Source organism: Gorilla gorilla, chromosome 4, assembly GCF_029281585.2.
Source record: "Gorilla gorilla gorilla isolate KB3781 chromosome 4, NHGRI_mGorGor1-v2.1_pri, whole genome shotgun sequence".
Lineage (NCBI taxonomy): Eukaryota > Metazoa > Chordata > Mammalia > Primates > Hominidae > Gorilla > Gorilla gorilla.
In genome coordinates this window covers 83395224-83409153 of record NC_073228.2, presented here as the reverse complement: position 1 = coordinate 83409153, position 13930 = coordinate 83395224, and the positions used below count along the sequence as shown (strand labels likewise).

Here is a 13930-nt window from a genome sequence, read left to right as displayed (position 1 = left end):
ACATAAAGGCACACTTGTGAAGCAGAGAATGATCAACTAGGGTTGAAGGGAAGTATAACTTACTAAGTGATAAAAAATAACACCTTGGTCAGCCTGAGGGGGTATGTGGAAGACAGAAAGGACAGGCCCCACCTCTGATACATGGGCCGCAGTGTTAGGAGCTGATTGTCCTCGATGCTGCTTTAGTTCTCTTTGATTTCAGCAGTCTTATTCTCCCCAAGCAAAAGTCGCCTTGAATGATTCCTCAGTGCCAAATGCTCAATTTTTTCCAGATAATGGGTGAAATATACAAGGGTGGTGAAAACAATTGTTTGAAAATGTCTTTGAGAGAGAGTTTTTTAGACAATCTCTAACAACATGTATTGTTTACTAAATACAAGTATTTCTAGCTTTTATTTTTACTTTTAGTTTTTTCTTGTATATATTTAAGGAGTACAACTTGATGTTTTGATATATTTATACGCAGTGAAATGGTTATTTTGTCAAGCAAATTAATATCTTCATCATTTCACATAGTTACCCTTGGAATACAAGTAATTCTAATGGCATCCTTGAGAATCGTATAAGTAGAGTCATTCCAGATGGGCAACAAGTGTTAACTATGAAGCCATACATCATTGATAGTCTTTTCTGTCCCCTCCCTCTCTTTGAACTACTTGTTTGTTAGAAATCCCTCTAGAAATAGATGTACTTCTTTAGAACAATGTTAAAACTATAATTGGATACAGTAGGCATGCTCTAACACATTTTCAGAGTTAAAACACAGCTTATGGTATATTCCATTTACTCTTAATGGCAACTTTTAGAACAATCGCAGTCATTTAGGAATCATTTAGGAAAAAATGAAATACTAAGCATTTGTCTTTTGCAATCTTCATAGAACTAATGAGATGATAGCAGAGGTCAGTACGCAACTTACTGTGGAGAAAGAGCAGACCAGATCCCGATCTCTATTCACTGCTTATGCTACAAGGCCAGTCCTAGAGTCACCTTGCGTTGGAAATCTTAATGCTAGTGAAGGTCTCAACAGAAAACATATTCCAAGAAAAAAGAGGTCTGCTCTTAAGGACATGGAGAGCTACTTGTTGAAGGTTAGCTATCTTTTTTCCTTTGGCGTTCAGATTTCTGATATAATTCTTGTATGTTATTTGGTAAAATACTCAGTTACTTAATTGTCTTGTGTATGGTAAGTAAAAGTAATAATTACCTGTGTTAATAAAGAGAGGAGACAGAAATTTTACAGTTATTTTTAAGTCTCTGGAGCTCTCATTCATAAGAGATTACTCCTTTGTTAACTTTATTTAATAAATGTAACCAAACTGACACATTTTAAATTTTTTTAAAAACTGCATTTAAGTTAGATTTTAACCAAAGGTTTACTTTGATGTGCTTTGTCTTACTAATTGATTTTAGTTTGTCTGGGGTTCACTTTTAATGGGTTTAGTGTGCCTGGGGTCACTTTTAAAGTTTTTCTGCATCATCTCAGGTTTTCTACCCGTCATCATATGTGAATGATTGGTGTCCAAACACTAACCACCCATGGATGTTTATTATTTAAAAGGACCCAAGGTGAATACTTTTATGTGTTATATAAACCTGCAACACTTGATTAATCTGTTCTTTAAGTTAAAAGTTTTGTGATTTTCTTACAAGAGTACATCTGTAATTGCTATTGCACTTAATAGTGTTTTAATCCCAATTTTAGTAAAATGTGTCTGTTGCTATGCAATAGCACAGTGGTTTTGAAATAGTTAAATCAAATAAATATTTGAATTTTTAAAGTAAAGCTCACATAAGTTTTGTCTCTCTACCTGGCCATAACTTTAGTAATTGATGACTAAGATGGCAATGGTATCTAGAGTCCTTCAATAGCAAATGTGACCAAACAGAATCAGTTCTATTCTTAATACCCCAAATTCCATGTAAAGCTGCACATGGACATCTCCCCTGGACATGTAACAGGAACCTTTTAGTTCAACCGTGTGGTTTCACTCAGAGTAAGAGTCTATTTCTGGGGATTTCAAAATGGATCCAAAAATGACGAGCTGTATCAACTATAGAGTTGGTAAGGAAAAAAAAAACAAAACGTAGTTCAACTGTGCTTGACCCAGATTAAGGTATTTGTCTAACATTTGTCCATTTTTCAACTGAGGGAAAAATTACAAAAACTGGGCACAGTGGCACACACCTGTAGTCCCAGCTGCTCCTGAGGCTGAGGCAGGAAGATCACTTGAACCCAGGAGTTCAAATCTGCAGTGCGCAATGATTATTCCTGTGAGTAGCTATGGCACTGCAGCATTCCAATCTGGGCAACATAGCAAGATTCTGTCTCTTAAAAAAATTACAAAATCCATAAAACATTTGTTTGAACAACAATAAATAAATAGTTTTCTTTGTGTATATTGTTGTTTTTAAAATTTTCAATCGATGCACATTGGCTTATAGTTTTGATGTTTTTATGATCTCCTTAACGCACAGAAAAGTAGCGCAGGCCCACATGGAATGAACCTCAACCTTGTTGTGTTTACCTGGCTATTTCGTGTCCTAACAAATCACAGAAGAGCAAATCTAAGGTTTCTTAGATAGCATTGTGGCCAAATAGCTTAAAAGGGAATGCATTAAATGATTGTTTTAATACATAGATTACAAGAGCCCAGCTAGCTGATATTTTTAATCATATTGTTCGCTTAGGTTTTATTTTTCTGAAAAAAATGAGATGATCAGCGTCCAAATGCCTCAGTCACGAAATTGTACCACTGGGTACTAATGGGAAATGAATGTTAAATACGTCTGTAAATGGTTAAGCAAGATATAAATATAATGTTCTCATTAGTACTGTGAACCCCCAAAATTTGAGACAAGTCTCAATTAATTTAGAAAGTTTATTTTGCTGAGGTTGAGGACACACATCCGTGACACAGCCTCAGGAAGTCCTGATGACATGTGTCCAAGTTGGTTGGGGCACAGCTTGGTTTTATACATTTTAGGGAGACATGAGACATCAATCAATATATTTAAGAAGTACATTGGTTCACTCTGGAAAGGCGGGACAATTTGAGGCAAAGGGAGGAAGACTGGTAGCGGGGAGGGGGCTTCCAGGTCACAGATAGGTGAGAGACAAACAGTTGCACTCTTTTGAGTTTCTGATTAGCCTTTCCAAAGGAGACAGTCAGATCTGCATTTATCTTAGTGAGCAGAGAGGTAACTTTGAATAGAATGGGAGGCAGGTTTGCCCTAAGCAGTTTCCAGCCTGAGTTTTCCTTTTAGCTTAGTGATTTTGGAGGCCCAAGATATTTTCCTTTCACAATACTTACCAGAAAAACAAGGTAATGTATCATTTTACAAGATGGTGCTGAGAGAGTATAAAAAGCAGATGTAGGCCGGGCACTGTAGCTCAAACCTATAATCCCAGCACTTTGGGAGGCCAAGGTGGGTGGATCACCTGAGGTCAGGAGTTCGAGACCAACCTCCAACATGGTGAAACCCTGTCCCTAATAAAAATACAAAAATTAGCTGGGCATGGTGGTGTGCGCCTGCAGTCCCAGTTACTTGGGAGGCTGAGGCAGGAGAATCGCTTGAACCTGGGAGGCAAAGGTTGCAGTGAGCTGAGATTGTGCTGCTGCACTCCAACCTGGGCGACAGAGCAAGACTCCATCTCATGGGTGGGGGAAAAAAATAAATAAAATAAATAAAAGCAGATGTGATGCAAGGGAAGATTTTTGAGGAACTTTTTTTTTTTTAATTTCTGTTTTGTGGGGAAGGGGGTGTTCATTTTTTAGTATTTCTAGATAAGTAGAAAATTTGTTTGTTTTAAAGTTAATGTTAATGTAGTAGTTCCAAGGCATACCTAGTTTCCTTGTGGGGCATTTTTTGCCCAATCATGTTAGATTTACTAAAAGAGATTTAAAAGCATGATTATATCAAGATGTGAGTGCTGGGTGCGGAGGCTCACACCTGTAATCCCAGCACTTTGGGAGGCCGAGGCGAGTGGGTCACTTGAGGTCAGGAATTCGAGACCAGCCTGGACAACATGGTGAAACCCTGTCTCTGCTAAAAATACAAAAATTAGCCTGGCGTGGTGGCGGGTGCCTATAATCCTAGCTACTCGGGAGGCTGAGGCAGGAGAATCGCTTGAACCCAGGAGGCAGAGGTTGCAGTGAGCCAAGATTGTGCCACTGCACTGCAGCCCAGGTGACAGAGCAAGACTCCATCTCAAAAAAAAAAAAGATGCAAAGGCATGTCTCCATAATCACACCTTGGAAGAGTTCTTATACAGCTGTTGTCTACAGAATTTTGAGAGTTACAGAAAGAAGGTGCCTTCTAGAGTTGCTAGGAACTTAAGTATTTCCTATAGGAAAACATCAGCTAATACAAGGAGGAGGAGGTAACATACCATCTAAACTGAGATTTACAAAAAAAGGTAGGGGGTGGGGCGGGTTTCTGGGTGGGGCGGGTTTCTGGGTGGGGCATTACAAAACAGGATATTTAGAAATTTTTAGCTACGATTTTCAAAAGCAAAATGTTAAAAATAGCACTAATATTGGATCTGTTTATACATCTCCTTTTTTGCAAGATTTTAACACTTTGGACTATTCCTACTGTGAAGTGCTATCGTACTCAGCATTTTCTCTAACCTCAAGAAAAATGGTTATAATTTTGTATGAAATCACACACCAGAGAAATAATATATTATAACTGGTTGTTGAAACAAGTTTTCTCTACATTCATGACAGTTAGCATTTATTGCATCTCTCACCCCATTATATGAAGTCTAGAGTCTGACTGTTCCCAGACCAAACTGAGAGTCGGGCTGCTATTTATCATGGTCCAGTAATGAGATGCAGATGAATTGGGAAGAGAGGTTTTATTTTCTGCAACCGGTTACAGGGTTACAAGGAAGGCCTGGAAATTATTACCACACCAATTCAAAATTACAAAGTTTTCCAGAGCTTATATACCTTCTAAGCTATATATCTACATGTAAGTGTGCATTCGTCTATAGACATAAGTGATTAACTTCTTTTAATCTATAACTAAGATCTAAGTCCCGCAGACCTTCCTCTGGAGCTTCAGTAAATTTATTTAATCTAAATGGGTCCAGGTGCTGGGGCGGTTACCCTTATCTTGTCTCCTGCTAAATCATGGAGGTTTGGGAGTTCCATTAGACCCCCAATAAACTTATCTGTGGAGGCCTGGGGGGTTTCTTCAGATCCCCAATAAAACTTGTTTAATACCAAACAGGTCCTATTAAGAATTCCTTCATTATTTTGTCATACTTTAAGGCCCAGGGAAGGCCTAGGCAAGATTCTTGGTGGGCTTTTGTTACATTCCAGCCTGTATAAGGGCACTGGCTCTTTCAGCTTTTAATGTTTAACTTAACTACTCAGTCAGTGCCAAAGCAGTTGTTATGGAGGCCTGCGTTAGTGAGACCTGGCCTGCCACATAGCCTTGCCACTTAACACCATTGTAGTGATAATAGATTGCTATGCCTATGTTTTACTGATTTTTACTTACAGGTTTCACATTCTAGATTAACCCTGGGATCCTTTGTCCTATATATCAGAAGTACTTTTTATAGTTTTATTGGCTCCTTATTTTCCAGCCTGTAATCTCAAGTATAATTTAGCAGTAGCCTGTCAATAAGTTATTGCTGAAGAGTGAACTTTGTATTTATTGGACTTTGCCATTGGTACTGATTTCACTATATTTCTTTAAAAAAATTTTCTAACTCCTCCCCTCTTTAAAGTGGAGGTAGTTGTGAAGAATGTATGGTAAGATTAGAAAAGTCAAGGAAGAAGAAACTATTTCTATAAGTGTTATACAGTCATTTTTCTTGTTCAGGCTGTGGTGGATAGGCAGCAAATGGTGCTCCTCCTTCCCTTCTGAGTTCAGAACACAGGAGTCAGATAGATGGACATCAACACACTAGCTCTATTGCAGACTCATGATAACTAATGGGAGGATGTGGCTCAGATGTGCAGCCACAGTATTTTATCCCAGATTAGGCACTAACCCACAGAGTTTTAAGTGGAGAAAACAAATGCTTGACACCCATCGCAGGTGCGTGCTGCTTACTGCAGAGATGACAGCAGACCTGAACTCATGTCACTGTGGGCAGACACATCTTTTGAAAGAGACCCTGAGCCAAGCAAGCACACTGTGTGCTTTGCCCAAATTCACCCATTAGGTAGATCTGATATCCTCTCAAGAGGAAGCTATAGGTAGAGAGAGTCTAAGTCCTCATTTGAAACCTGAGGCCCGGAAAATGAAGGTTCTCCTATCATTTATGGCTGGATTTAAGTGATAATTGAAATCAATCCCATGTCTTTGTATGTACAAATTAATGATGAGAAGTTGGACAGACGTATGCTAGACGGTAAAGAGAAATCTGTTTTGTGTTTTCAGTTTTTCTATAAATAACTCACAACATGGATAATTGGCTTGATTGATTTTCCTAAACCACGTCTTATTTGGAGGAGAATGAATAGTTCTTTTAAGGAACAGTTTTCTTAATTTCTGCTTGCTTGGTTCAACTAAAGATTTTCTCCTTCAAGTTTTCTGTTCTGTGGTTTGAAAAATGGGTTCTTTATAAATTGAGTGTCTTGACTGGTACTAGCCAGAAGTTATGATATTAATTGTTCTTTAAATTTGATTCATAACTTACAATTTGGAGAGCTACTATTTTTTGTCTCATGCTTAAACATTATAGAGCATCATGACAGTTTATAGATGCATTTTCTCTTTTTTGTTGTTGTTGTTGTTGTTTTTGAGACAGAGTTTCACTCTTGTCTCCCAGGCTGGAGTGCAGTGGCGTGATCTCTGCTCACTGCAACCTCTGCCTGCCGGGTTCAAGCGATTCTCCTGCCTCAGCCTCCTGAGTAGCTGGGACTACAGGTGCACACCACCACGCCTGGCTAATTTTTATATTTTTAGTAGAGACTGGGTTTCACCGTATTGTCCAGGCTGGTCTTGAACTCCTAACCTTGTGATCCACCCAATTTGGCCTCCCAAAGTGCTGAGATTACAGGCGTGAGCCACCACACCCGGACTGTCTGAGTTATTTTTTTATTTTTATTATTATTATTATATTTTTGATGCGGAGTCTGACTCTGTCACCCAGGCTGGAGTGCAGTGGCACGATCTCGGCTCACTGCAAGTTCCGCCTCCTGGGTTCACGCCATTCTCCTGCCTCAGCCTCCTGAGTAGCTGGGACTACAGGCGCCCACCACCATGCCCGGCTAATTTTGTGTATTTTTAGTAGAGACGGGGTTTCGTTGTGTTAGCCAGGATGGTCTTGATCTTCTGATCTTGTGATCCTCCCACCTTGGCCTCCCAAAGTGCTGGGATTACAGGTGTGAGCCACCGCGCCCAGCCTGAGTTATTTTAAAAAATCTGTATTTCTTTTCTGAATATGAAGGAAGGTGCTGGCATAGAATAACTCCAGGCTCAGTGAAAGTTCTGAAGCCCACTCCTACCTTGTAACTAATTGGTTTTGTGACCTCAGGTAAGCTGCAGTCTCTCTGAGCCTGTTTTGTTTCTTATGTAAAATTAAGGACTTTGACTAAATCAGTGACATTCATACGTTTAAGTAAATCTCTTTTTTTTTAAGAATGGAACTTTTTTAAATTGCGTAAAACCACATTATAGAAAACAGAAATAGTGCTGCCTGACTAAAGGAAGGATCAGTGCTCTGAAGCTGTGACTTTCTTATCCCTTAATCCTTCAGCATCCTCTGTGGAACCTTAGATTTCTGTGGGACATAGCTTGAAAAGGATCATTTCTTGAATTATTACTTTTATAAGGCCTGGATGGTAATGCTGTTGTCATGTTACCTACTCTATAAAGCCTATCTATAATGTTTTTGTCACAGAAATGTTATGGAAAGGAGTCTCAAAATATTGGTAAACCTGTTAGTAAAACAAAAAAATTGACTTGACACCTAAAATTTGTAAAGGCATTGGATATCATTATCTTTATCACCACAAACCATCTCAGACCCTGTTCTAGGCATTTAGTGAGAGAATACTTATTCTAAAAAAAAATTAAATAAGAGCACTCTAGATAGGGACACTGGCAATAAGTTTGAAATATTCCCACACCTTTCATAATTAAGTAGATACCTATAACTTGTCAGATGCTTAAAAAATGGGTACTAATTTCTGAAAAGAAATCAAAGTTGCAGTTAAATAACTCTAAATTGTTTTCCTAGTTTTTAATTCTAGACACTCATGAATCAAAGAAACTAAGATTGAAAACTGGCTCTAACCTGTATTTATCCTTGTTTTTATGTAAATTTTCTGAAATCTTTGTGTCCATATGAATGAAGAAATGTTAATCATAATAGCATAATATTTTTAATCTTTTGCCAGTGGAACTTTCACATGGCATCACAACAATACTGCTTCCTTCAAGTATGTATTAAAGATTCTGTGCTGAATTAATAGCAAAGAACATACTTTGAAATTATTATTTTCTAAAAGTGGAGAATGGAGAGTTCATTGTAAGGAACTATTCATTAAAGTGAAAAACTGGTTAGACCTTGATAAAGGGCAGAGTTTTGATAAGAATGGGAAAGTAATGCATTCATTGCAGAATATGACTTGAATTGTGTAACCTCTGTACTAATAAGGGAAAACATCACACTTTTGAAATGACATAGAGCCAACAGACCAATATTAATTGTACTTTTGTGAGATTAATCTAAACAGCATAACACATATATGTTCTCCATTATCTAAACTTAAAATAGGTAGGAATTTATATGATATTTTTAATTTAAGCAATCTTCAAGTTAGGTCTAGTCTGTAAAAGTATTATTTAAAGGCCACATTTTGTAATTAATGTTCCTTACCATGATAATGTCTCTTCTTAAACGTTATAAATAATATTTGACTTATTTCAGATGCAGCAGAAGTTGCAAAATGATCTAACTGCAGAAGTAGCAGGTATGTTACCAAAATTTATGAATTAAATTTAGATTAAGTAATATATATCTGAAATAAACTGCAAACGACATCCCTTTCCGTTCTTGGGCTAGTAGATACTACATTAAATATTCTTTCATATACATCTAATGAAAGATGCGAAAACTTGAACATGTATAATGAAGAGCATACTTATGCCTCATGAATTCATCACGTTCCATAGCTTGAAAAAAATAGCTCAAGAAGTCTGGCTCTACTCTTCACTTCTGCCATCCCTATGGAATTGTCAGCCAGCACACAGAAACGGTTCTCAGAAAACAGAGGCATCATCAACTTCTCAGGGTTATGGTAGTGATTTTTAAGGCCAAAACATCCCAGTCTCATCTAGTAACCTATTCAAGCAGTTACAGTTTATAAGCAGTCGCTTGAGAGGTAACACTTTAAATCTCCAGTCATTTACAGTGTCATTGGTTTACTTTTGCCCTCAGAAAAAGTTCCAAATTCCCTAACATGTAATATAAACACCCACATTCATTTGGTTCTTGTCAAGTTACTCAGGCTTATCTCTCACCACTTACTTTACTCTGCCCCTTTGCTCTAGGATCCAGCCAAACTGGACTGCACAGAATTCCACAGTGCTCGTCCTTCTCCTCCAGCTCTTTGCACTTGCTTCTTTGCTCTATCTGCCAACCTTTTTTTCTCATCCTTCAGCTATCCACTAACCATGCCTCCACCGAAAAGCCTACAATATCGAGACAAAACTGGGATAGGTGTCCCTCTTGCATTCCAATAGTGCCCTGTTTTATACCTGTCAGGGTATCTATGACTTGGTATGGAAATTGCCTATTTGTCTGCTTTTTCAGGTTATAGCATATGATTGCTGAGGGGTGGACTGTATCATCTTCATCTTGTAACTCCAGGGCATAGTCTAGTACCTTAGCATGTGGTTGTTGAATAAATGAATGAAGAATGAGAAAACCAGAAGCTGTGATACACAACCACAGTGATCATTTAGTGTGCAACTATGTGCAGATTCTTATCTAATAATAAGTTAGCATTGTAGTCATACATACTTTTCATTCTTGTTAACACTGAAAAAGCTCTCAACTCTTTTTTACTGATTTGCACTTAGTTAACTATGAAATATATAGAATATAATTCTTTGGCCAGGCATGTTGGCTCACGTTTGTAGTCCCAGCACTTTGGGAGCCTGAGGCAGGCAGATCACTGGAGCCCAGGAGTTTGAGAGCAGCCTGTGCCAACATGACGAAACCCTGCCCCTATAAAAAATACAAAAGCTTGCCAGGCACAGTGGCTCATGCCTGCAGTTCCAAGTACTTGGGGCTGAGGCGGGAGAATTGCTTAAGCCTGGGAGGACGAGACTGCAGTGACCTGTGATCACACCACGGCACTCCAGCATAGGTGAAACAGTGAGACCCTATCTTAAAATAATAACAATAATAATAATAATAATAATAATAATAATATAATTCTTGCTTTTTTTTTCAGCTGCTACTAAATATGAACCTGGATCCAATATAGCTTCTCCTCTAGGATTTACACACAAGGAAAATCTGAATCAAGATCCAGTTTTGGAAGTAACAAAAGAATATGCACAGATTTTAAGAAGAAAATACATACTCTGAAAGATAAGGCAATTTTATTTGGGCTATTCACATGATATTTTGTTTCCCATTAAATATATGATGTGAACATTTTTACTAAAGGGAAATATTCTATATTATACATGTCTGATGAAAATTTATATAGTATTTTAAATAATGTTTCTTGGCCTCTTCAGCTAACTTTTAAATAGATTTTGCAAATGAAAACCAGTATTACTGAGTTTTACATACTCGAACTGCCCAAATGTTAGCTGTTTAAACAGCCAAATAATCAAGTTGCCATTAATAATTTAGTGGAGCCAATTGATGGCTTGTTTGTATTTTATAATTTTATCTTTATACATAGTGATAGATTTAAGTTTAGATAGACATCATTTTGGTATACTGGTACTGTGGTCATTGTCAATGTTTGGATGTATTACAATTGTTATAGTGCAATCGAACTTAGATAATTTTAATTTTAAGCACTAATTTATTTAGATCTTTCCTTGTGGAAAAATAAGGTTTGCCTAAGGCTTTTTGCTTTTTTATTTATTGTTTCATTTCTTTATTAGATTAACTTTTGGGAAACAGTCTTAAAATTGGAGAAAATTTCCACATTTTAGGAAAAACAACTTTCCCCCTGTGGGCCATTTGAGAGTAAATTGCTGACATTATGCCATCACATCTGGTATGTGGGTATTCCCACAAGTCAGGACATTTTATATAACTACTTCATAATCAGAAAGTTAACATCAATACACTTGTTTAACATTTAATTCTCAGTTTCTTTTCAAGTTTTCTTAATTGTCTATAATGTTCTTTGTAGCAGAAGGATCCCATTCAGGTCCATGAATTTCATTTAGTTGTCATGACTCTTTCAGTCTGGAACAGTTCCTCAGTTTTTCTTTGACCTTTATGACCTTAAATCTTTTGAAGAGTAAAGTCCAATAATACAGAATGTCCCTCCATTGGATTTCTCCGAATTTTTTTTATGATAAGATTTAGATGATAATTTTTTTTTTTGGCAAGAGTATCACAGAAGTTATCCCATGATCTTCTCACTGCATTCTATCAGGTGACCTGCAATTATTAGTATTTTTTATTTTCATCTTTTAAGTTCAGGGGTACATGTGCAGGATGTGCAGGATGTCCAGGTTTGTTACATAGGTAAATATGTGCCATGGTGGTTTGCTGCACAGATCATCCCATCACCTAGGTATTAATAATAGCCCAGCATCCATTAGCTGTTCTTCACGATGCTCTCCCTTCCCTCACCCGCCACCATCCCACATGCCCCTGTGTGTGTTGTTCCCCGCCATGTGTCCATGTGTTCTCATTATTCAGCTCCCACTTGTAAGTGAGAGCATGCAGTATTTCATTTTATATTTCTGCGTTGGTTTGCTGAGGATAATGCTCTGCAGCTCCACCCATGTCCCTGCAAAGGACATGTCTCATTCCTTTTCATGGCTGCATAGTATTCCATGGTGTATATGTACCACATTTTCTTTATCCAGTTTATCATTGATGGGCTTTTAGGTTGATTCTTTGTCTTTGCTGTTGTGAATAGTGCTGCAATGAACATACGTGTGCATGTATCTTTATACTAGAATTAGTTATATTCCTTTGGGTATATACCAAGTAATGGGATTGCTGGGTTAAATGGTATTTCAGGTTCTAGATCTTTGAGGAATCACCACACTGTCTTCCACACTGGTTGAACTAATTTACACTCCTATCAACAGTGTAAAAGCATTCCTGTTTCTCCATAATCTTGCCAGCATCTTTTCATTTTTTTGAATTATAGCCATTCTGACTGTTGTGAGATGGTGTCTCATTGTGGTTTTGATTTGCATTTCTCAGATGATCAGTGATGTTGAGGTTTTTTTGTTTGTTGGCTGCATGTATGCCTTCTTTTGAAAAGTGTCTGTTTGTGTCCTTTGACCACTTTCTAATGGGGTTGAGTTTTTTTCTCTTGTAAATTTGTTTAAGTTCCTTGTAGATGCTGGATATTAGACCTTTGTCAGATGGATAGAGTGCAAAAATTTTCTCCCATTCTGTAGGTTGTCGGTTTACTCTGTTGATAGGTTCTCAATGCTGTGCAGAAGCTCTTTAGTTTATTTAGATCCCATTTGTCAATTTTGGCTTTTGTTGCAATTGCTTTTGGCATCTTCGTCATGAAATCTTTGCCCTTGCCTGTGTCCTGAATGGCATTGCCTAGGTTTTCTTCCAGGATTTTTATAGTTTTGGGTTGTAGATTTAAGTCTTTAATCCATCTTGAGTTAACTTTTGTATATGGGTTAAGGAAGCGGTCCAGTTTCAATTTGCTGCATATGGCTAGCCAGTTCTCCCAGCACCATTTATTAAATAGGGAATCTTTTCCCCATTGCTTCCTTTTGTCAGGTTTGTCAAAGATCACATGGTTGTAGGTGTGTGGTCTTATTTCTGGGTTCTCTATTCTGTTCCATTGGTCTATGTGTCAGTTCTTGTGCCAGCACCACGCTGTTTTGGTTACTGTAGTCTTGTAGTATATTTTGAAGCTGGGTAGCATGATGCCTCTAGCTTTGCTCTTCTTGCTTAGGATTGTCTTGGCTATTTGGGCTCTTTTTTGGTTCCATATGAATTTTAAAATAGCTTTTTCTAGGTCTTAAAGAATGTCAATAGTAGTTTAATGGGCCTAGCATTTAATTTACAGATTGCCTTGGGCAGTGTGGTCATTTTCATGATATTGATCCTTCCTGTCTGTGAGCATATGTTTTTCCATTTGTTTGTGTCACCTTTGATTTCTTTGAATAATGGTTTATAGTTATCCTTGAAAAGGTCCTTCACTTTTCTTGTTAGCTGTATTCCTAGGTATTATACTCTTCTTGTGGCAATTGTGAATGGGAGTTAATTCATGATTTTTCTCTCGGCTTGCCTGTTGTTGGTGTATAGGAATGCTAGTGACTTTTGCACATTGATTTTGTATCCTGAGACTTTGTTGAAGTTGCTTATCAGCTAAGAAGTTTTTGAGCTGAGATGATGGAGTTTTCTAGATATAGGATCATATCATCTGCAAACAAAGATAGTTTGACTTCCTGTCTTCCTATTTGAATAGCTTTTCTTTCTTTCTCTTGCCTGATTGCCTTGGTGAGAATTTCTAATACTGTGTTGAATAGGAGTGGTGAGAGAGGGCATCTTTGTCTTGTGTCAGTTTTGAAGGGAATGCTTCCAGGTTTTCAGGTACTCAGGCAACAAATAGCGTTAAGAATAGAATAGTACCTCACAACTCAATGCTAATGTTGAATGTAAATGGCCTAAATGCTCCACTTAAAAGATATAGAATGGCAGAATGGGTAAGAATTCACCAACCAAGTTGCTGCTGTCTTCAGGAGACTCACCTAACACATACAGACTCACATA

The 13930-nt window shown here is 37.6% G+C and overlaps 1 protein-coding gene across 10 annotated transcripts in view; it reads left to right on the top strand.

Moving 5' to 3' along the window:
• Positions 1-12695, top strand: part of CCDC144A (coiled-coil domain containing 144A) — an 82202-nt gene extending 69507 nt beyond the window's left edge. For 8 of the 10 annotated variants that reach the window (XM_055386082.2, XM_055386081.2, XM_055386091.2 and 5 more), the window contains 3 exons: positions 881-1091; positions 8903-8945; positions 10434-12695. In XM_055386082.2, coding sequence (XP_055242057.2) covers positions 881-1091; positions 8903-8945; positions 10434-10570 — 391 coding nt within the window. In that variant the 3' untranslated portion in view covers positions 10571-12695. Of the gene's footprint in view, positions 1-880; positions 1092-1486; positions 2920-7417; positions 7505-8902; positions 8946-10433 lie in introns of those variants that run through there. The other 2 variants (XR_010133870.1, XM_055386089.2) reach the window with 2 other exon arrangements.
• Positions 12696-13930: the final 1235 nt, after the last annotated feature.